A 24,318-nucleotide genomic window follows, 5' to 3' on the forward strand; every position below is an offset into this window, starting at 1 on the left:
CAATTAAACCTTATACTTATTTCCTCACAAATCATTTGTAATTATTGGTCCATGTACATTGGGTGAAGTTTAACAAAACACAAGAAACTAAATACAGTTCATCAGCATTCTTAAAATAGGGACTTCATAGTTCAAGGATATATTACACAGGTTGGGAAGCTACAGAAGATGATCACAGCATTTACAATCTTATAGTCGTATCAGGAGGGTGAAATCTGTAACTCTGGGCATACCAAGAGTATCCTGAGAGGAAGCATTCAGTAAGTAATGTAAAGGAGTACAATGCTTTAACATTTCTGGCTCAGTTCTTTACTGCATTATGAGCATGAAATCTGCAGCTAAATGACAGATGCAAAGCTGCCAGGATTTTTCTATGCTGAAACCAGTAGATTGTATACCATAATCAAAGAAATGAAGCAGATGATGCAATACTGGGAGAAACTAAACTGCTTTCAGAATAAGATTTTCACTCTGCAGCGGAGTGTGTGCCTGTCAGGAAGTTTCACTATACTGCTTGCATATAGTGGCAATGAACTGCTAACTCATTACAAAAACAGCAATAAATTGGATAATAATATTTTAAAATATAACAACTGGAATTTACATAATTATTCATGGTATCAGCAAAGTTTTCTCAGATGAGCTGCAGCTTGGCACAGGGTAAATGACAGCCAGTTGAGTCTTTGATTAGTACCCAACACAGTCAACATGTCTGCAACATATATCATTGTAAATATAATGCTTTCAATCAAAATTTCCATAATCAATCTAATGTTCATGACAATTTTCGTAACACATGTATATCTTCCAACATGCCTGTGTGAGAAGTGAAACCATTACAGATATGTTGACATTACAACATTTTATTTCTGCGTAAAGAATATTTCATATCAAGTTGCTGTTAACCTAATAAAAATGTACTGGTAATCTAATAACTTACATATTCACACACGCCTTATTGCCACATTCTGCAAAGTAGATGTGAAAGTTAATTTAGCATCAGTTCCAGTCAACTCTACTCTTCACGAAAGAATGCCACTGACATAGGAATGTAGGTGAGTGACCATTATGTGGAATCGTGATGAGGTTGGGTGAATGTGCATTGCTGTTGTTCAACTTTTAACATATTGTTTCTCAGCCACTCATGTGCACTAGTCCTGTCCATTATCTTAGTTGCCTCAGCCAGTTTCCAGCTGCAGAGCTTCATGATAAACCAAGTTACTTCTCATACTACAGGAAACAGACTCAGAAGGAGTATGGATTTCAGTTTGAACTTTTCAGTGCTCCAGGAAAGTGTGTTTTTAAGTGCAAGTACATTTCTTAGGTAAGCACAGCACTTCCATCACATTGGAGTGACATTAGTTAGCTGGAAAGTAGTGTTTGAGACAGTGAGATCAATGTGGGAATGTTTAGCTTCGATAGAAATTTTTAGCGTAATGTCTTTGTGTGATTCTTTCTCCATTTACATCGACTTTGAACTTCCTTTTTAGTTATTATTGACAACAGCTGCCAGTAGCCAGCTGGAAGTGATGTATTCAACAGACAGCATTTATCATTTTCCAGTCCAGAGCTCATATCTCTGAATCTGTCCTGAAAGTAGTTTGGTAAGTTCAGGGCTTTCAATTATTGACTCTGGAGTAGTGAGAAGTTCAACCCTCTCTCACAGGTCAAGTCAAGGCTGGCAACCCTTATTTCAACTTACTGGGTAGTGTGGCAGTGCCGAGAAGTTATCCAGTTCTACTAATAATGCTTCAGATTAAATCTACAGAGCAGTAAATCACATTATTTGTGTAGCACACTGGTCATTGCTAAGAGTAGTGCATTCCAAATGCTGCCATGGATGGAATTGCATGCAATGTCACAGAAGCTCTGACATATGGACAAAAGGAATGTTTCAAACCCAACATTGCATAGTAATGAATGCAGCCATAAGGGTGATTGTTGTTTTAGTAATATAGTGGGGTTCAAAAGCTGTTATTAAAATAGAATAAAAAGTTATGAAAGTAGTGATAAAATTATAATATGGTTTATAGGAAATTAGGAGTAGCATAGTATACAAATACTAGTTTGACAAAGAGAGAATGAAATTTTTCACAGAAAAAAAAACAAACATGAAGAAATTAAGACCAAAGATGAGTTGTGTAACAACTGCAGGTGTAAATTGATTCCAATAGAAAATAAACTGTTTTTTTTATTAACAAGAATATGAATTTTATTGGCTGGAAAGACAATTTATCAGAGTTTTGCTTAATTGAATAATAAAGGTAATTATCTCATGTTAGTGCGTAGGTGCTCACCCAGAGGATACCAGCTTTAATGGTGGTGATGGAAGAAAGTTTCATCACAGGAATCTGGACAAGGGGATGAGGCAGGGAAAAGGTGGAAGCAGAGAAGAGAGGTGGGGTAACATACCTAAAGTGTGTCACTCAGTCACTATGAGAGGGCATTTTGTACTGTTGGTTATTCCTCAATCAAATGTGAATGTAAAGTTTTACAAACACCCTCCAAGGATTTGATTTGAAGAATGAAGTATGTGAAGTGAGAGTTTACTTTCATTCCACGCTAATCTGCAATGACAGAAAAAAACTGCACTGCAAAAGCACTCAGCACAGTCAACTACACAAGAAAAAAAAGAGAAAAAAAGAAAAAAAAGAAAGAAGAAAAATGAAATGGACACTCCACTGCTGGGTCACAAGATGAAAGCAACAAACATTTTCCACTAGTACCTGACAGAGAAAACAGCACGGTATTTGTGCTTAGCCATGAAGTTCAGCATTAAGTAAGGGACTAACTGGAAACATCTAAAAAATTGCCATAATTATGAACTCTTAAAAAGACCACAGAAAACTACAACTGTTATTGCTGATTTGGTCTCAGTCCTCTATGCATTCTCCTATTGTTAAGTTTTGTTACTGAGAAGAAAGCATAGAATAATACATTGTTTCCCCATTACAGCAGTCTGTATTATCACCTCTTCATGCATGTGTGTTTCCTCCTAAGACATCCTGTACATGCTATAAGCTGTTTTAATGAAGTTTTTAAACATTAATATGATCTGAATTAATATTCACCAGCTTTTCTGAAGTCACTCTTATAATTTCATGTTGCATAAAAGCCTCAGTTTGAGTTTGTGGGCTTTTAGTTAAGCTTGGAGACAAAAGCTTGTGCTGATTATCATTCTCCTCTCTGAGTTTCTCATTTTCTTGTTGGAGTTGTTCTCTTTCTGCTTGCCACTTATTTTTCTCTTGGTGCAATTCGTCTTCCAGCTGCCTACATGAATTTACAGTTTAAAGAGTTAATGATTCCCAGACTTAACTAACAAAAATAAGATATGGTACTGCATTTTTGCACATACCTGTTTATCTTCTTCTGTGCTTCAAATGCCAGTACTAGCTCCACAACCTCATTTATTAAGTGTACATGACTTCCATAGTTGATACTAGCAACATTCTTCAAACCTTCAATTTGCTTTGCTAGAATACTGTGTAACTGAATGCATTCCTCTCGCCATCTGTCAACTTCAAGTTGCAGCTGATTGTACTGCTCTGAATGAGAACAAATTTATAACACTGTCATAAATAAATAAAATTAATACTAATTCAAGTATAACAAAATAACACCAGTCGTGTAGAAAATCAGATGTTATGCTGCTGAACAGTCACCTGTGAATGTCAAGTTACCATCCCTAGAGTATTTGGATACACAGACTTAAAATGCACATCAGGAACACATTCTCAAATATTATATCTATTATATTTGTTTTAGTGTTATAGCAATTTTATACCTTTAGCATGTAGTATGATAGAATAATTATTTCTGTCTAGAACTGGCAGTATTTGTAAAAACCTGCACTTACAGAAGTCCTCAATTATTAGAAAGAGCATCTATGGAGGAAAAAAAAACTGTTTTTCAGAATGAAAACCATGAACGTGGCCATTTGGGAACAACAGCAACAAGAAAGATCCTTACTATGATGAAGGAACAATTTGATCTTACTTAGCAATTCTTCTCGTCCTGGACCATCATCTAATGTTTGATTAGAACAGCAATCATTGAATGATAGCTGAAGTTTAGTCATATTTGCATGTAATCTTCGATTTTCCACTTCCAGTTGCTGCAACTGAAATTGACATATAAAAGGTGTCTCAAGAATGATGCCTCAGAGGTAACAGATACTTAAAACAGAATTAAACTGACTCAACACTGCTCAGTTTATGTTCCTGGCTCAAAAAAGAATTTTATGTAATGATGTCACTTATCATTTTTTATGTACAATTTGAGGTACCTTAATATGCAGTGGTCTTTGTAGTATTGCATACTTGAGATTACCTCAGAGTCTGTCACACATCTATAAGTATGAAGAACCTTGTCTCTTAACTGTGTCTACATTGGAGTCTATTTCTCAACAGAGTATTTGTTAAACAAACATGCCGTAAAAATGTCAATTTTCTCTGGTCCTCTTCCCTAACAGTTAGTTGAAAATGGAGCTATTTATACTTTTTAACACTACTGGTGAATGGGATTGTTCATATTAATAGTTGGGTCTTTTGCAGCTCTGTTTATTTTATAATCAGTTTCATCATACCAATAATAAACACCCACAGCCACTGCACATACCAAATGTATAACAGTGTCATGTGTAGCCTGCAACATCAAATGTTGCCTAAAGAAATAGTTGTTTTATGTTATGGACTAAAATCTACATCCAAGTTTTATTTCAGTTTCAACACCATGTCTAAATGCCATAATAAACATGTTTAAAATACTCTAATGCTAACTATGAATGAGCACTTTTTAAAAAACAAAAATTATGACATTGTAGCCTCGTTGCCTGGGAGGCCCCATCCAGGAAAGTTCAGCCCCGGGTTGCAAGTCTTATTTCAGGTGACGCAACGCTGGGTGGCTTGCATGTCAGTGGTGGTGGTGGTGGTGGTGGTGGTGGTGACACAACACGGCCGGAAATCGAACCTGGGCCCACTGCGTGGCAGGCAAACACATTGCCACTCAGCTAAGCAGGTTGACTACTAATAACAAATCAACATACATACACTGCAGACCACCATATAGTGCACAGCAGAGGGTACTTTGTGCCACTATTAATCACTTCCTCTCCTGTTTGACTTGCAAATGGAGCAATGAAGAAATGAATATCTAAAAGCCTCCATACAGGCCCTAATTTCTTACATCTTATCTTCATGATCCTTATGTGAAATGCATGTTGGTAGCAGCAGATTCATTATGTAGTCAGCCTCAAATGTCGGTTCTCTAAATTTCAGGAATAATGCCTTGCAGAAAGAGCATTATCTTTCCTCAAGGGATTCTCATTTAAGTTCATAAAGCATCTTCATAACACTTGCGTGCTGATGGTGCCATGTACCCCTCATTCACCTAAAGGGATCAGCAACCCCTCAGACACTGAACCATCATGGGCTTGCATAGGTACAAGGTATTGCCTCACTGCATTGAACTGATCACATAAAGGATGACAGACAGCAGGACAAGCACCACCAGAGGTCCTCCACGTCAGGGACCTATTTCCTCAACTGGGTTGTGTGCAGAACTGGATTGGCATGAATTCCTCCATGTCCCATCTATACAGGACAGTGCAAGCCAATACGATTTGACGGTTCACCACACCATGGTTCTGGGCCAATTCACACACAACCTCTAAGCAGCTAATCAGTCAGGGCCTGATCAGAAGCCACCACAGCAGCACTTATAACTTTCCAGTGATATCCTGAGACATACCTGTCAACCAGCTATGTTGAGCACTCAACCTCTGTCATTAGGGACTATCTGTGGCATGGGCTTCATGCCCCACAATGTTTATTCACTGAGTGTTCCAGGTGTGTGCCTGTTAGTGTCAGAGAAGTTATATTGTATTTCATTGAGAAGAGTTTTCCTTTGTTATTAAATCTCTCTATTGTGGTTGTAATAGACCCTTGTTCTTGTTTAGCTGTATCTTACTATTTCTTATCAAGCATCTACCCATGGGACAAATTGCAGATTGAATCTATTGGTAACATATCCAGCTGCCCACTCTGAACTGCTTAATGTCTTCCTTTAATCCAACCTGATGGGGATGCCAAATACTTGAATGAATGAATAGCACTAGCATTCTATACACCATCTCCTTTATGGATGAGCTGCACTTTGCCAAAATTCTTCAACTAAAATGAAGTCTACCATTCACCTTCCCTACTGCCATTCTGAGGTATTCATTCCACTTCATATCTACATCTACATCCAATCATTTCACTTATTTCATACTGCACAGCCACAGAAAAAAAACCTATACAAAGGGTAGAAACTGGCACATCCACATTATGATTACAAAAGTGGCCTCCTGCTGCTGCTCATTTGATACAGAAGTCTTATGATAACACAGCTATAAAACATTCTCATAAAAATAGGAGTATGCCATGCTGAAACTTTTGCTTCCACTGATAGAAATACATTGCACAGAAGCTCGCTAAAAAGTGTATAATCAACTGTTTGAAATATTTCTCAATAATAGTTGCAAAGAGGATCCAAGTTTGTACCATTTATCCATCTTATTTGCTAAGCGAATAACAATTTCTGATAATTAGACAAAGTTAATTAGCAACAGTTAGAAAAAGTACCCTTTTAAGAAAGTGTCATTTGCAGCCTGTCTAAGTTTTCTGATTTATCATGGTATAGTTCTCTAACTGGATTCTTTCATGTCATGGTATAGTCCTCTAAATATATGTTTACATTAAGAATATCCCTCCTAACAAATCTTTCTTACTACTATATTGAAAGTCATTACTGAATTGAATCTTTACAATAGGAAATGTTCCCATAAATCACAGCTATTAACTACAGGCAGTGTAGATAACTGTTATGAGCCTGTAACAAGAGGACTGAGTGGAGAGCAAAAAGTTTCACTTCTTAATCAATACTGGTTCTGTGATACTGATATAGGATAATTGCAGATTAGAAACTGACATTTGTTTTATGTGGGTGACATGAGCTGCGTACAATTTAATAAAGTATTGAGGAAGATTAGCTCAACATCCTTCTGGTAATGACAAATCAACCATGTCCTCCTCAACAGTAATATCTCATCATTCACCATAACTGATTTAGGAAAAATAAAAAACATGTGTTTGAAACCTGGGAAAAATAGGCAACTTTATCTCCACAAAAAATTAAGACCTGCCATGCAAGTGCATGAGGTCGGGCTTGCTGATCACAGCTTACTGTAATTGTGATAGTGCTGTAGGTTAACATCAACAGTGATCTGATAAACAATTAACCATTATGATAAAATTCTCTTGACCTCACAATAACATCAAATGGTGTAAAATCATCAAGCCCTTGGGCCAAGTACTCCTCTTGAAAGTCATTACTGAATTGAATCTTTACAATAGGAAATGTTCCCATAAATCACAGCTATTAACTACAGGCAGTGTAGATAACTGTTATGAGCCTGTAACAAGAGGACTGAGTGGAGAGCAAAAAGTTTCACTTCTTAATCAATACTGGTTCTGTGATACTGATATAGGATAATTGCAGATTAGAAACTGACATTTGTTTTATGTGGGTGACATGAGCTGCGTACAATTTAATAAAGTATTGAGGAAGATTAGCTCAACATCCTTCTGGTAATGACAAATCAACCATGTCCTCCTCAACAGTAATATCTCATCATTCACCATAACTGATTTAGGAAAAATAAAAAACATGTGTTTGAAACCTGGGAAAAATAGGCAACTTTATCTCCACAAAAAATTAAGACCTGCCATGCAAGTGCATGAGGTCGGGCTTGCTGATCACAGCTTACTGTAATTGTGATAGTGCTGTAGGTTAACATCAACAGTGATCTGATAAACAATTAACCATTATGATAAAATTCTCTTGACCTCACAATAACATCAAATGGTGTAAAATCATCAAGCCCTTGGGCCAAGTACTCCTCTGCCATTGTCAAGTGGTGACTATCTTTTGGTTGCTGCCATCATACTTATACAGCAGTGCTTCCTTCTTTGATGTCACTGGTGTTTGCTCCACTGCCATATAGTGTAATACTTTCATTGCACACCCACAGCACCCACTTCAATTTTCTGATGGTAGGGTCCCAAGGCTTGCTTAAATATAGGCCATCAACTTCATTGAGAGTGTTGTTACAAATTTTTATCTCTATTGCTTTTTTAATTATGATATCCTAGAAACAACACATCTGTGTAATAACTGATGTCTTTTTGAATGAAATGTGATGTCTGTTTTCCAGAGCATGCTCTGCTACCATGGATCCCTCAGGGTAACAAAAGTGAAAGTATCTTGTGTTCTACTCAGCACTGTTCATTAGTATGCACAGTCTGTCCAACATAAAAATATCCACACCCACACAGTATTTTATGTACTTCTGGCATTCAAACACCTATACCATCTTTCAAAGGACTGATGAGTTGTGAAACTTTTGTTGGAGCCCTGATGACCGAATCTATTTCATGCCTCTTTAGGAAATGGCTGATCTTTCCCATTATTGAGCCATAGAATGGAAAAAACACAAGCTTATATTTCTTCTCGTGGCCCTTCTGCTTCTATGTTTCTGGGAAGACGGCTTTTGAAATCTGGCGATTGTTGTAGCTGTTTTCCTTGAATACTTTCTGTAAGTGACTCAGTTCCTTTGGCAACCTTCCAGTGTATGAGAGAGCTTTCTATTGATGCACCAAGGTCCTCAGAACAAAACATTTCTGTGACAGATTGTGATAGCTGTTAGCTTGCAGATCCCGATGTGTGTGGGTGGATTTCCAGTAAACACTGTGACTGAGACACACATTGCCTTACAGCAGATGAGGACATCAAGGAACAGCAAGGCACTATAGGTCTCCACCTCAATTGTGAACATTATTTTATCATGGATATTGTTGATGTGATCCAAGAATTACCCCAGTTTTTTCACATCAATGAGACCAGATGATGAATGTGTCATTGATGTAATGATAAAAGCAATCAGACTTTGCAGGAGGCATGTCCAGCATGATGTTCTCCATAAACAAGTTGGGTATAACTAGAGCTAATGGACTTTCCAATGTGAGGCCGTCCATCTGATTTTGTATGATGGAGAATATAGAATGTTTTAATCAGACAAATGCTTTTCACTGGATGTGGCTCCTGCAAAGCCTAGTTGCTTTTATCATTACATTGACAATACATTCATCATCTGGTCTCATGAATGTAAAAAGCTTGGGGAATTCTTGGACCACATCAACAATATCCATGACACCATCAAATTCACAATGGAGGTAGAGACTGGTAGTGCCTTGCACTTCCTTGATGTCCTCATCTGCCATAAAGCAATTTGTGTGTCAGCCACAGTGTTTACTGGAAACCCACCCACACATACTGCAGACTGCAGATACCTGCACATTAACAGCTATCACTATCTGTCACAAAAATATTCTGTTCTGAGGATCTTAGTGCATTGTGTGGAAGGTGTCTCAGATGCTGAAAACCTGCTGAAGGAACTGAGCCACATACAGAAAGTATTCAAGGAAAACAGATACACTAGTTACCAGATTTCACAAACCACCTTCCTGAAAACACAGGAGCAGAAGGACCCTGAATAAAACTCAATGAAGCTTATGTTTTTTTCCGTTCTGTGGTTCATTAATCAGAAATTTTAGCCACTTCTTAAAGGGGTATGAAACAGATTCAGTCTACAGGCCTCCAACAAAAATTTGACAACTCACGAGACCTGTAAAAGTGATGTAGGCCTCAGAATGCCAGGAGTATATAAAATACTGTGTGAGCATTGACAGTTTTCTGTCAGACAGAACACAAGAGATGCTTTCCCCTGTCGTGTCATAAGAAATCAGTGATAGTAGAGCATGCTCTAGAATATTCACATTATACTGCATTCAAAGAGACATCATTTATTACATGGACTAGTTGCTTCTGGGATAGCATAATTAAAGAAGTGATAGATAAAAGTTTGTGAAAACACCCTCAGCAAAGGTGGTAGCCTACCGTTGAGCAAGGATTGTAACACAGCCATCAGAAAGCTGAAGCAGGTGCAGCAGGGGCGCAATGCAAACATTACCCTATATGGTGCTGGAGTGAGCACCAGTGACGTCATGTAAGGCAGTGCAGCAGTAAAGGATGTTAGCGGCAACCAAAAGACAGTCACTACTTGACAGTTGCCAAGGAGTACTTGACTGAAAGCTTGTGAGTTTTAAACCACTTGCTGCAGCTGGAAGTTCAAGAGAGTTTTAGTGGTACATATCACTGCAAAACCATGCATTAATATAAATCCTCCATAATATTTTAAATGACTCCACATCATACTTAATCAACATGGAATGAGGTTCAGAAATGTTATATTTATGTATGGCCAACTTCACTGATTTGTACATCACTAAAACTAACCAACTTACAGCTAAGATCTTCCCAATTTCATATTCAAAAAAGATAAAAGGAGCACTAACAACTAGCCTCATGTTAGCACTTTGCCGTCCTCACATCTCGTACAAATTTATACACTTGGTGCCGGCAGCACTAATTCAGATTACTTGGCTTGTCACTGGCCACTTGTCACCTTTCCATAGATGACAAGCTTCTAAAACATTGACTTTTGTGAGCTTTAATTTTCCAGAAATCCTCTATCTTGCCATGTCATTCCACAAACTAAAATTTTCTTTTCAAGTAACTTCTTTGCAAGTTCTACACTGTTATAATAATCAGCCATGCAGAAGTGGTGCCACTTTCCCTCAGTAGGCGTCAATAGTTCCATCACTGTTTTTGCTAAAGGCTGTCCAGCACCGGAATATATCTCGAATGAAGAAATGTATCCTGTACTCAAATCACACAGCATCCGAATGAGTATGCTGTATTTCATAATTTTTGATGGATTATAAACTTTAAAATTTTACTGTCCACCCAGTGGTGTCATTCCTTCATCAGTTGAGATGTTCTGACTTGGATTAAACATTTCTTCAAACTTTTTGGAAAAATAATCTATTACGAATTGCACTTTGACTAGCCGGTCGGCATTATCCAGTTTACTGTTGCTGTTGGAAAAATGTAAAAATGATAATATTTGTCTGAATCGGTTGTAGGACATCATTTTGCAAAATATCAGTGTGTCTATCAATGGATTTGTTGACCAATAATAATCAATCCTTGCTGTATCTATAATTCTCATAAGTATAGCAGCCCAAACCAATTTGTATGCTTGGGTCCCATAACGTTGACAAATTTGGCATTTTTTAAATCCAGTTTCCTTCTCTTGCAATTTTGACTATAGTACTTGTTGGATACGTTGCTCATATATTCAAATAGATCGTTCCCGACATCTAATTCTACGATATCCTCAATGCTCTGTGTATTTTTGGGAAATATGTTTGGACCTGAGGATCCTTAAAATTTATTATTGGTCCTTGGTAATTCAAAGTCTGACCCCTGTGCACTGTCTTCTTCATCTGATTCAGCCGAATCAGTTGGAAACCGTAGCCTTCACTGAATTCTTCTTGGACGTATTTTACTATCTTCCTACGATTCTGCTTCACTTTAATTTTTTTGATATTCTATGTCTTCTTCCTAATCAGCCAAGTCATTCAAAATGTCAGACAAGACGTCTGCACCTTCATTGTAAATAATCCTATTTTCTCTTTCATCTGCCATGATGAAAGGGTGCAAGTACTTATAAAAACAAAAAACTTATTGATGTGTGTAACTTATTGTTACCTAAACAAAACACCAACAGAATGCAAAAGATACTGAAGTGCTGGCGCTGGCCCCTGCATCATACTATGCTCATGACACCACTGTGGTGTCACCGACCACTGAGCGATACTATGCAGATGACACCACTGTGGCGTCACCGGCCATTGACCGCTATTTTGTGCACGACACCACTGTTGTATCACCAGACAACGTAGTGTTAATATTTCTGAATTATGAGAAGGAATTTTTTCTGTCCTGTGATGCAAATAGCTAGCCAGGAGGCTGTACTATAAGCAAAGATGTGAATGGGAAAGAGCATCTTGCAGCCTACGCATCAAAACAGTTAAATGAAGCTGCAATATTACTTGAGTGTGGAAAAGGAAATGTTGAGTTTGATGTGTGGTATCATGTACTTCAGGCGCTATATTTATGCTAGGAAATTGAAAGTCTTAGATGATCACACAGTGTCAAAATGGCTATTAAGCTTGAAGGAGGCTCCAAGCAGGTGGACTTGGTGGGAATTGAAATTAAACAAATTTGACTGGAGGAGATTTATAAGTCAGGCAGAAAGCACATAAAATGCAGACGGATTAAGCAGAAAGTTTGGTGTCATATGGACATTGGCTGTAACCATACAGAATGATAGAAGCTGCTAACTGCTGATGCTGACTTCAAGCTATTCAAAACATAGCCACAATCTGCCATGCACAATGGAATGCTAGGTAGGGCACTGAAGCTTGAGCCATGCATCATGATGTCTGCTGCATTATGGGAAGAAGTATTGAAAGAAGTTCACAACCACGTTCTAACTGGGCACAGAGGTCAAAGAACAATAGATTGTAAGGTTGCTCAACAATATTGGTGAAGAGTGTGAAGACAGGATGTTGAAAAGTATGTGAGAAATTGTGTGCTAGGTGCATAGTGTGCTTCATCAGCAAGTACCACTGGTAAAGGGACACCCTCCTCTAACATTACCTTTATTCAACAGAAGTTATCGATAGCAAAAAAAAAACTTCCTACCTTATAAACAGGTTAATATTATCTCATCGGTTTAACTAAAAGAATTTCATATGATTTTGTGAATGATGTATTATACTTCACTCTAAAATGTATAAAAAGACATTATTTTATTACAATTGATATGTATTAACTGTATATTTACAGTTAAAATTAATTTTCTTTTGGAAATATTTGAAATCACAAAATAAAATCACGAAATATCTGGCTCACTTAAAATTCCTATTATTAATTGCACAATCTGATAATATTTATTAAATATATTTCTGGTCTCATTTATAAAATAATTATATAGCTTTGTGAAAATTCTTCTTTTGTCAAGAAAGTTTGTAAACCCTGTTTTGTAAACTCTTTGGACTGTTGTTAGTACCACAGAATGAAGTAATAGTGGGCACAACTCTGATGGAATTGGACATGTTTTTAATTTTGGCAATAAAAATAAAATTTTTGGTTTTATGGAAGTGTAAATTGTAAAGACAGTGTGATATAGAGAAATGTGATACAATAAAAAAAGTACAAAAACAGAAATTACACAACAGACTCACTTAACAGTTATCATGTCATCTGAAAACCTACAAAGTCAAAAAATGGAAGCCTCCAGAATCAACCCCAAGATGTGACAAACTGGAGCCAATGATGATAAAAGAAGGTAAGTAAAAAAGTTTATTTGTCAATCTTACTCCTCTCAAAGCTTATGAAACAAGTCAATTATTTAGAAGAGTGAAAATCAACTGTTGATGTGAGGGAGGGTAATTTTACAATTGGTGGCGTGATCAATTGACTGATAGTGAAGTTTTGTCTGTTAGAGAAGGGACAGTGCTTTGTGCCATTTGCAGTTTATATTGAATTTCCCATCACTCAGAGAAAGAAGACCGAGAGCTGCACAGCCAAGTTATAACAACAGTGATGAGATATTTCCCATAATGATGGACCGGATCAATTGAAAGAGGACTTTACAACTACAATGAGGGACATCAAAAAGGAAAGCTAAGTACAAAGTATTTGTGAAATTAATTTGTTTGTGTACTTGTGTGATTGTTAACAAAATGAATAGAGATGAGGGCAGGTGTGACGTAGAAGTGAAAGCTGTGGGACCCAGTCAGGACATGTATGAGCCAAGTGAAAATGTAGTCAGCAAAGAAACAATAAAAACTGATATTTTGCAGTTAATTTGAGCAAAGCTAGAGGAAATGAAGACAGATAATAACAGTAAATTTAGTGCATTAATGAGCAGTCAACTGAAATAAGCACGGACAATGATAGAAAATTTACTTCACTACAAGGACAATTAAATGACCTAAAAGTTGAAAACAATAGTAAAATGGATAAGGTACAATACCAAACAGACCAACTTAGTAATCACGTTTCAGAGCTAAAAAATGGGTTGTCCGAGGGATTAAGAAGTGTGAACAAAAAAGTTGATGTCTTAGAAAATATATTTATTGTTTTGGAAAATGAGTTAGTTGCCGAGTCTGCAAGACAGATGAAGAATGTTAATGACATCAGAGTTGAACAGAAGGTCATAGCAGAAAAAATGGAACAGAACTTTAGTAGTTTAAATCAAAGAATTTTAAATGTTGAAAACAATATGCAAACTAATGTAAATGTTTTAGATCAAAAAATTTCAGCAGTTCAGGAAAACTGTATTTACAAAAATCTGCATTCAAACAATAGTGTTGCATGGTGCAACATTCCAATCAAAATTTTTTCTGTAAGACAATTCACATCCAGTAGATCTTATGCACCACTGTAAAGAGAGTTGTGTGTCAGGCATGAGTGACAGTCAAAAAATTAAATTTGTTAAAAGATGTCTTGAAGGCGAAGCTCTGTCTTGGGTAAATCTAAATTTAAGTCAGTGGGAAACATCTCAAAGTTTCAAAAAAAGTTTTTTAAATAAATTATAGTCAGAAGCTGAACAGGGGAGAATTAAAAGTGAACTTTTGAATAGTCCTAATTATAGGAATTGGGCAATACCCTGAAAGAGTTTTGTAAGAATCAACTTCAGAAATTTATGCACCTTGATAAACCATTTGATGAAATGGCAATGACTGATGCACTCGAAAGGAGATTACCAGAAAGGTTGCAGTGGGATTTAGTGCACAGACCTGATGATTGCCTTGAACAATTTTTACAATATGTTGACAGGCTGGATAGGGCAGTAGAAAGAAGCAAGTACCACAATAATCGAAATGAGAGATATTACAACGGTAATAACTACAGAAACAGAGATAATGGTAGCTTCTATCAGGATCAAAATGTTAATAGAGACAGAAATTTTTAACATCAGCAGGATAGGAATAATGGGGATAACCTAGGGCAATTTAATAGAAAAAACAATCGTAGATGTAACTACTCAGGAAACAGCAATCCGCCTCAATGAAGGTCCATAGTTTTGGGGCATGGAAACACAAAAAGCATGGGACCTTCAATTTACACTTTTAATTTATCACTTATATTTTGATAAAAAGTTTTGAGATACTATATTTAATTATAGTGTTGTCAGTACCAATTACAAACCAGAATGTGACACTAATGGGAGTTTTGATGCAGTATGTACTAAGGATTTCTTCTTTTGGTCAGAAAACAGAGTTATTGATGTATACCAGTCAGGTGATGACTCCACTGGATCTGAACTAGATAGTATTTTTTATGTAGATGCGAATGAGAGCCGTGAAATGACTGAAGTTGGTATGTCTGAGACTGGTAGCTTATTCAGAATGAATGTATGATCATCAATCATAATCAACAATCATACTCATCAATCATACTCATCAATCATACTCATCAATCATACTCATGAATCATACTCATCAATCATACTCATCAATCATAATCATCAGTCATAATCATCATCAGGGATTATGATTATGATGATTATCGTGTAGTTGTGGAGTTTAAGAATAATGAAGTTTCAGAGTTATTTGTGAATAAAGGTAAGGTGATGTATGTGTTGATGTAAGTGAGAGTCTTGGAATACCAGTCCAGTCAAAGCAGTTTTTCATTAATATCACACAGAGTAATGAGTTATCTGTAAGCCAAGAGAAAAAGGTCAAAACCTTTTTAAGTTTGTTTTGGACGAGACTGATGGTAACATAGATAAATGCGCATTCTGGAATAAGTTAGCTGTAGTTAGTCAAAATTTATATCCAAATTGGTGGAATGAAGTCAAAGAAGATCTGAGCAGGAAGTGTAATTTTGACAGTAATATATTTTTTGTGTTCCTTCTGTAATAAGTGAGGTCAGTTGCACTATGGAATCCATTCCTTGTCTTTAATCTATACCTGACAAAATGAATAACCAAAGTGATTATATGATATCAGTAAAGTTGATTAAACCCTGTAAAAACAGTGTGGATGTAGCATTTGACAAAATTGAAAGTGATATTTTACATGAAGTGTCTATTATCAGAGATGATGATTCAGGTTTTGGATGTCCATACATTAACATTAAGATTGATCAGTGGGAAGGGAACTGTTTGTTTGAGACAGGTACCAATTTGTGGTATATCTGAACTGTTTAGAGACAAGATCCAGCATAATAAGAGTTTTGTGGAAATGTCCATTGCACGTGTAAAGATAGGAGGAACTAGTGGTAAGTAAAGCAAGTATGTAAAATGTTAAAGTACTGTTAACTTGTAGTATAGAGGACAAGACCTATGACCATGGATGCTTAATTATCTAGAAGAAAATACACACTACGTTTGCAGATTCATAGGACTACATAATTGTGGTGTGTTTATCAAGGATGTAGTATGTAAGATAATGTCATTCCTAGAGTTTTGTCTTATCTATAGGCTGTTCAAATTTATGATGCACTATATAATGATGTTTTGTAATAGATTTGTGCTTTAGAATATGATACATATATGCTATGAGACTACATGAGTAGATCCTTTTGCAATTTTGAAATGGGATAATATACATAATTTGTACTGTAAAAAATATGAATAGTATGTTAGTATATCTGTGTGTATCACCTTGTTAGTTTATTCTTTCCATTGCAGTTAACTCCGTTTATCAAAGTTTCATATGTGAACCATTTTTAAATCTCATCTCACATAAGTAACTGCTTTTGGAAACTTAATAGGGAGAGCATACTCCGTGTGATGTAAAGAAGGTATTGAACAGCATAATTAGTACATAAAACAATGTTTCAGGATTTGGTTGAATGCTAGACTGAAAGTTTGAGAACTCTAGGGAGGAAACTGAAAGCTGTGGGTAGATTCACTCCCACACTGCTGTATGGCTGTACCTGGCTGGACCAGTCAACTTACAAGAAATCATAGGTGCTGGGTAATGTACTCAAGCACCTGCCAACTACATCAGTGTTGTGACTGAGATTTGTAAATTGTTAACCAAGACTACCAAAGACAGTGTTATTTCACATAAATGTAAGTTTTTTTTTAAGTAGGGGGATTAAATTCCCAATACATTATGTAACTTTGAATCAGTATGTATATTTTTTTTTTTTATCAGTTGTAAATGAGTCTTCTAGACCTTTATGTATGTAGGTTAGTTTGTATGTCTTCCATACTATTTGCTAGAATGGTCAATATAACAAGATGTATACATGTCTACTTCCATACACCGATTTTTGTCCTCAAGCTACTTTATTATGTCATCATTTAAAGCTATTTATGACTCTCCCTCCTTTCATGAATCAACATATCCTCAAATACTCTGGTTTATGTAGCTGATTGATTTTGTACTATATTCCTACTCATAATTGAGTATATTCCTCTGGTCTGTACCCATCGTCGTATTTTTAGAGTCGGTTCACTCATCGTACACTTAGGCTCTGAATTTTTTCTCGTCTCTTTTTAAGGCTTTGAAGGTGTGATTTTATGGATGTGTACTTACAATTTGTAATTATAGTCTCTGTACTTATTTCCATAGTGTAGTGTTATAATGTTTTGACTTTGTATTATTTGTCTTTTAACAGTATGCTCCACAGATCTGAAAAGCTGAATGCCATGCCCTGACATATGTATAGATTATGACTTGTATAGCAGATATTTTTCTGTTTTCTGTAATATGTTATGTACCAGATTCTTCTATACATCAGTATTCAACCTTTTGGCATCATTTTGTACACCGATTGTCAAACTTTATAGTCTGTCACAAAATATTGTAAACAAACAGTTTCAAAATTTTGTGAAGGGGATACTGTAAAGGGACACCATCCTCTAACATTACCTTTATTCAACAGAAGTTATAGATACAAAAAATACTTTCTACCTTTTGAACAGGTTAATATTGTCTCAGCTATTTAACTGAAAGATTTCATATGATGTTGTATATGATGTATTATATTTCAGGTCCGCAGGGGGCTCCCGTCTTGGGAGTATGTGGGTGGCAACCACACGGACCCTTAGCTAAGCCTGGCATTACTTCCACTTACTTGTGTCAGGCTTCTCCTGTTTCCTTTCCTATCCGGCCCCCCTCGGCCAACTCTTGGTTTCTTCGACCCCAACGGTATTAGGTTTCCGAGGCCCAAGGGTGTCTTTCACTTTCCTCTCTAGTATCTATTATCTACCCTCCGACCCAACGGCGAAGCGAGCGGAAGAAGAATCTTATATCCCAGGTTCTCAAAGAACGTGGAGGCGGAAGAGGTCATGCCAGATGAACTGGCTGTAAAGGCGCCGCTCAGCCATCATAGAGCTCGCGGCAGTTCGTTGCAGTTCTGGTACCTGAAGTCACATGTCACATACATATGTGCCGTGATGAATTGTTCCAGAATTATAGTGTGTGGGTCACTTCCTCGCAAGCTGTAATCCACCTTAAAGAAATTCACGCAAATGGCAATTTCTCCTGTCATTTTCTCTAAAGACCAATGGCGATGGGATAAGGACGATGGTAGCAGGCTCCGAGTGAGGCTGGAAGCTACTAGTCTGGACCTGCACACTGGCGGCAGGTGTGTGATGGTCGCCTTCCTGAGAACCCGTGTGACTACTCGGGAATCCGGTCCTGCATATGCGACTGGGCAGGCCTATTTAGGATGACCGCTGCCCACCCTGAATGGGGAGGGCCCTAGAAAATGTGGGCTAAACATCGGAAGTCACACTTGAACCGGGCTGGGAATCCGCACCCAGTAGGTCACTCCTTATACTGCAGACGTAAATAAAAGAAGAATGAAATGATTATGACAATAGGGACATGGAATGTCAGGACCCTCCTGGACGTGAACAATTACAGACCAGAGAGAAGAACCGCTCTTATCACCCAAGAACTAGCCCGTCTAGATATAGACATAGCTGCCTTGAGTGAGACAAGACTCTCAGGTGAGGGACACATTAGTGAGGTACGTTCAGGGTACACCATCTTCTGGAAGGGAAAGGATGCAGGAGAACCACGCATCCATGGTGCAGGATTTGCCGTAAAAACGAAAATAGTGAAAGATCTTCGACTTACACCTGTCTCAATTAATGAAAGACTGATGACTCTTAGAGTACCCATTGGTTCAGACAGATTCATCACCTTCGTCTCTGCATATGCTCCTACTTTAGACAGTGATGAAGACACAAAGAATCAGTTCTACCACCAACTGAACAGTACTCTCTCTAAAATACCCATTCAAGATAAATTAATTTTACTTGGTGATTTCAATGCCAGAGTGGGAAGGGACAACCGTTTTTGGAGAGATGTCATGGGTAAACAAGGGGTGGGAAACTGCAATGCAAATGGGTTGCTACTTCTTGGTCTATGTGCTGAGCACGAGCTTTTCATCTCCAATACCCAATTCCGTTTGCGTAACTGTTATAAGACCACATGGATGCACCCACGCTCCAAACATTGGCATCTTATAGACTACGTTATTACGCGACAGCGTGACAAGAAAGACATTCTCATCACAAAAGCAGCACTAAACATCGATGAGTGCTGGATGGACCATAGACTTTTAGTCAGCCATTTGAGAGTACCAAAGTATCGCAGGCCACGATCCCACTTTTCAAACCCACCACGCAGAAAATTCAACATAAGCAACCTGAACAACAAAAATGTTCGCTCACACTTCCAAGACATACTGTCCGAACAACTTAACAAAGCTCCAGCAACCACAGATGACGTCGAACAAGAATGGACCACATTAAAGAACATCATCAAAGAAACTGCTGAGAATGTTGTTGGTTGTAGTGCACGGAAAAGAAGTGACTGGTTTGATGACAACCACGGAGAAATCCAAGCCATCATCAATGCAAAGCGGGATGCTTACCTATCCCTTGCTCAAGATCCATCCTGCGCAGAAAAGAAAGCACACTTTCTAGAACTCAAGCAGAAATGTCAAAGTGAAATACGAGTAATCAAGAACAAATAGTGGCAACAGAAAGCCACAGAACTCCAAAATCTTTCTGATGCAAGGAACCTGCGTGGCTTTTACGCTGGTATTAAAGAGCTGTATGGACCTATCTGCTCATCATCAGGAGCACTTAAAGCTGCTGACAACTCCACCATTCTTACTGAAAGTCAGGACATCTTAAATCGTTGGAAAGAGCACTTTAGCTCACTGTTAAAGAGCCCTTCTACTGCCGCTGGAGATTTTCTCAAAAATGTCCCACAGCACCCTCCAAAACCCTGGCTGGCTGATCCTCCAACTTTTCAAGAATTTGGCAAGGCACTCAAGAGTGTGAAACCTGGGAAGGCTCCTGGACCTGACAGCATCCCGATGGAGCTTATTGAGGGTGGCGGCTTGCCTCTAAAAACTAGACTCTTCTCACTTATTATATTAATGTGGGAAACCCGCAAGGTACCAGCTGACTTGAAGAACTCCACAATTGTCACCATCTTCAAAAAGGGCGACAGAAGCGTCTGTGGTAACTACCGGGGAATATCTCTACTCTCTGTCACTGGAAAATTTTTTGCAAGAATCCTTTTAAATCGCCTCCAGACACTTTCAGAGACTATACTACCTGAGTCTCAATACGGGTTTCGACCTTCAAGAGGGACAATTGACATGATCTTCTGTGCACGACAACTACAGGAGAAGTGCAGAGAACAGCAAAAGCCTTTACTACTTGTTTTCTACGATCTAGAAAAGGCCTTTGATACAGTTCCCAGAGAAGCCATGTGGATGGTCTTAAAACGCTTCGGCTGCCCTGAACATTTTGTTGATCTGATTGAAGCTCTCCACGTTGATATGACTGGACAGGTCCTCTGCCAGAATGAAATGACTGGTGAATTCCCAATAACAAGTGGGCTTAAACAAGGATGCGTTCTTGCACCTACATTATTTGCATTGTATCTGGCAGCTATGCTTTACGAGACAACCGTAAACAATGCAGGAATAGAACTAAAGTACAGGTTTGATGGAGGATTATTCAACCAGTCCAGACTCCATTCAAAAAGGTTCACCAGTACCACTCGTGTGACAGAGCTGCAGTATGCTGATGACAATGCCTCTCCAGCTCATTCACCTGCAGAGTTGCAGCTGTCAGTTGATTCCTTCAGCAGGGCGTACAAACGATTTGGTCTCTCCATCAATATTTCAAAGACAAAGGTGATGGCGCCGCCAACTCCTGGCTCCTCTGTTCCTGACTTCAGCATATCCATTTATGATACACTCCTGGAACAAGTGGACCATTTCCTCTACCTGGGAAGTATACTGTCATCCAACTGCTCATCTGGAAAAGATGTGGAGAATAGAGTACGTGCTGCACATGTAGCATTTGGTCGTCTTACAAAGCGTGTCTTCCTGAATAAAGACCTAACACTGTACACCAAACTGATGGTGTACAAAGCTGTAGTCATTTCCACCCTGCTATATGGTTGCGAAACCTGGACGTTGTATCGCTGCGATCTGAAGAAACTAGAACGCTTCAACCAACAGAAGCTAAGATATATCATGAACCTGAAATGGGATGACTTCATATCCAACACGGCTGTTCTAGAGAAAGCAAAAATGCATAGCATGGAAGCTCTTATCATTGGGCATCAACTCAGATGGGTCGGACATGTCCAGCGGATGAAAAATGACAGACTTCCACGCCAAATGCTGTACAGCAAAGTGAGCACAGGTAAAAGGCCACGAGGTGCCCCTCTCAAACGTTATAAGGATCAGTACAAGAAAAATCTGAAAAACTTGAACATCGATCCGAGTAACTGGTCCACAATAGCAGAAGACCGAAGTCGCTGGCGCTCAGTTACCTCAAATGCTCTTCAAAACTTTGAGCTGGAACGTCGAAGAATGGAGAACGACAAACGCCAGAGACGTAAACTCCTACAGGCTCAGCCACGTCCTCCACCTTCCATCAGCTGTAATGTCTGTGGCCGCCTGTTCCACGCTAGGATTGGATTGCTAAGCCATCAACGACACTTCCACGCCTGAACCGTGACAAAGGAAATCTCAGGAGAGAAATGAAAACTCGGATACGAGTATCAGCCGACGACGATGATTATATTTCAGACTAAAATGCACAAGGAGAAATTATTTTATTACTTTATCACAATCTATATGTATTGACACTCTATGTACAGTTACAATTACTTTTCTTTTAGAAATATTTTAAATTACAAAATATCTGGCATACTTAAAATTCCTATTGTTAATTGCACAATCTGACAATATTTATTTCTGGTCTCATCTATAAAATGATATAGCTTGGTAAAGATCCCTCTTTTGTCAAGAAAGTTTGTAAACTCTTTTTGTTTTGTAAAATCTCTTGAATATTTTTAGTACTGCAGAATGAAGTAGTAGTGGGTATGGATCTGATGGAATTGAATGAGATTTTAATTTTGGCAATAACAATGCAATTCTTGGCTTTATGGAAATGGAAATTGTAAAGACAGTGTGATATCAAAAAAGCACAAAAATAGAAATTACACAGCAGACTTACTTAATAGTTAGCATGTAATTTGAAACCTACAGAGTCAAAAAAATTTAAGCTTCAAGAATCAACCCCTAGATGTGACAAACTAGAGCCAACAATAAGGAAAGAAGATATGTAAAAAAGTTTATTCGTAAATCTTACTTCTCTCAAAGCCGGTCAATTATTTACAAGAGTGAAAATCAACTGGTGATGCAAGGGAGGGTAAGATTACACAATTCAATGATTACCAGGATCACCCAGGCCATTTTAGATGGTTGGAATGAACAGTTTAGGGTCCATTGAGCCAAAAATGATGGGAAACCACTCCTTTTTGACTATCATAGACCACTTTTTGTGTTACCTTGCAAAGATTACAAATCAGCTAGCAATTACAGTAGCACAAGCAATTGTGAATAACTGGTTACTGAAGTTTGGCATCCCCAACATGATAATCACTGAACAGGGCACCATCATTATGTCAGAGATAATGAAACAGCCATTACATCCATCACACATCTGGAAACAAAGAACCAGTCCTTGCACCTGCAGTCTAAAGAGAGGACTGAACACATTCACCAAACCATAGATAAGGTGCTGAGCTATTACTTCAACAGTCACCATAATGACTAGGATGTTTAATTACCCTGTGTAATGGCTGTGTATAATTGAAAGGCGCACATTAGTGTTGGGTTGTAACCATATAAGGTGACACATGGAAGAAAGATGCCATAACTTTTTGAGGTATTAAACCTATGATAGGGAAAAAATGGGAAACATATGGAATTATCGCAAAGCATTAAAAGATATAAGAAAGCAAATGCAAAAGGCAAGCAATAAGGCATTCGATTGGCAAGAGAAAATGGGACAGTATAAAGTTAAACTGCCAGAGTACAGAGCCAAGTGAAGGGTAATGTTAACTGGCCCCTATAACCAAAGAGTAAACTGAAGAAATTTATTACGCAATATTATGGGCCATATCAAGCTGTGGAAATGACATCACTAGTAAACATTCCATTGCAGTTTCTGACACACAAACCATTGCTCAGGTGGAGCACAGTTAATCTTTTAAAGGCGCTTCAGATACTACTACAATTGCCAGCACCACTACTTGGAAAGAAGATAGATGGCAAGAGTAAAGGGGAGTAAAGAATCAAACTCGCATGCAGGCTGCACACAAGATACCATATGCTCTCAGGTCACGCACATAAGTGGTTTGTATGCATATTTCATGAATATTTTTTGTATGATTTATTGTATGGGAGATATGGAGTACATGATAAACTTCATGGTAGATTCTGTTGTGTTTGTATAGTTCTCTTATTTTTCTGTTAGTGTTTTCACTTTGATCTGTTTTCTAGTAATAGGCTTGGTATGAAGTGCAATACAGGAGTGGAACACATGTATATCAGCAAAACAGAATGAGTTATATCATGTCTGGTGTATAACAATGGACCATGGGCAGTGTTCTCATGTGGGGGACGTAGGGTGATGCAGATTCCATTTCCCCAGGTGGTGTTGCCACCAAAAATGGGCATGAGTGCAGTCTTTGCAAGGAATTTTGGTTACTTGCAATATTATTTTACTTGTGCATGAATTTTTCTTGGGATAGGGTGTTCATTTCTTGTGGTTTCATGTCAAGAAGAGTATGCTTGGATTATGGGAACCATTCCAAACTGTAGTATTTTTTGTGCACTTTTTATTGTTATTTGTACTGTTTATGTAGTGAGCTATGGGTTGTGTATTCAGTTTGAGGGTGTATCCAAAATTATGTTTGTTTGTTCTAAATAGTGGAAAGCTCTGGAGAAATA

At 37.9% G+C, this 24,318-nt stretch overlaps 1 protein-coding gene across 1 annotated transcript in view; it reads right to left on the bottom strand.

The window, feature by feature from the left end:
• Nucleotides 1-3,473: 3,473 nt before the first annotated feature.
• The window catches only part of LOC124555905, a 76,656-nt gene continuing 55,811 nt past the window's right edge, over nt 3,474-24,318 (bottom strand). The window contains exon 4 of the mRNA XM_047129963.1: nt 3,474-3,545. Coding sequence (XP_046985919.1) covers nt 3,474-3,545 — 72 coding nt within the window. The remainder of the gene's footprint in view (nt 3,546-24,318) is intronic.

The sequence above is a fragment of the Schistocerca americana genome, chromosome X, assembly GCF_021461395.2.
Source record: "Schistocerca americana isolate TAMUIC-IGC-003095 chromosome X, iqSchAmer2.1, whole genome shotgun sequence".
In the NCBI taxonomy this organism is placed as follows: domain Eukaryota; kingdom Metazoa; phylum Arthropoda; class Insecta; order Orthoptera; family Acrididae; genus Schistocerca; species Schistocerca americana.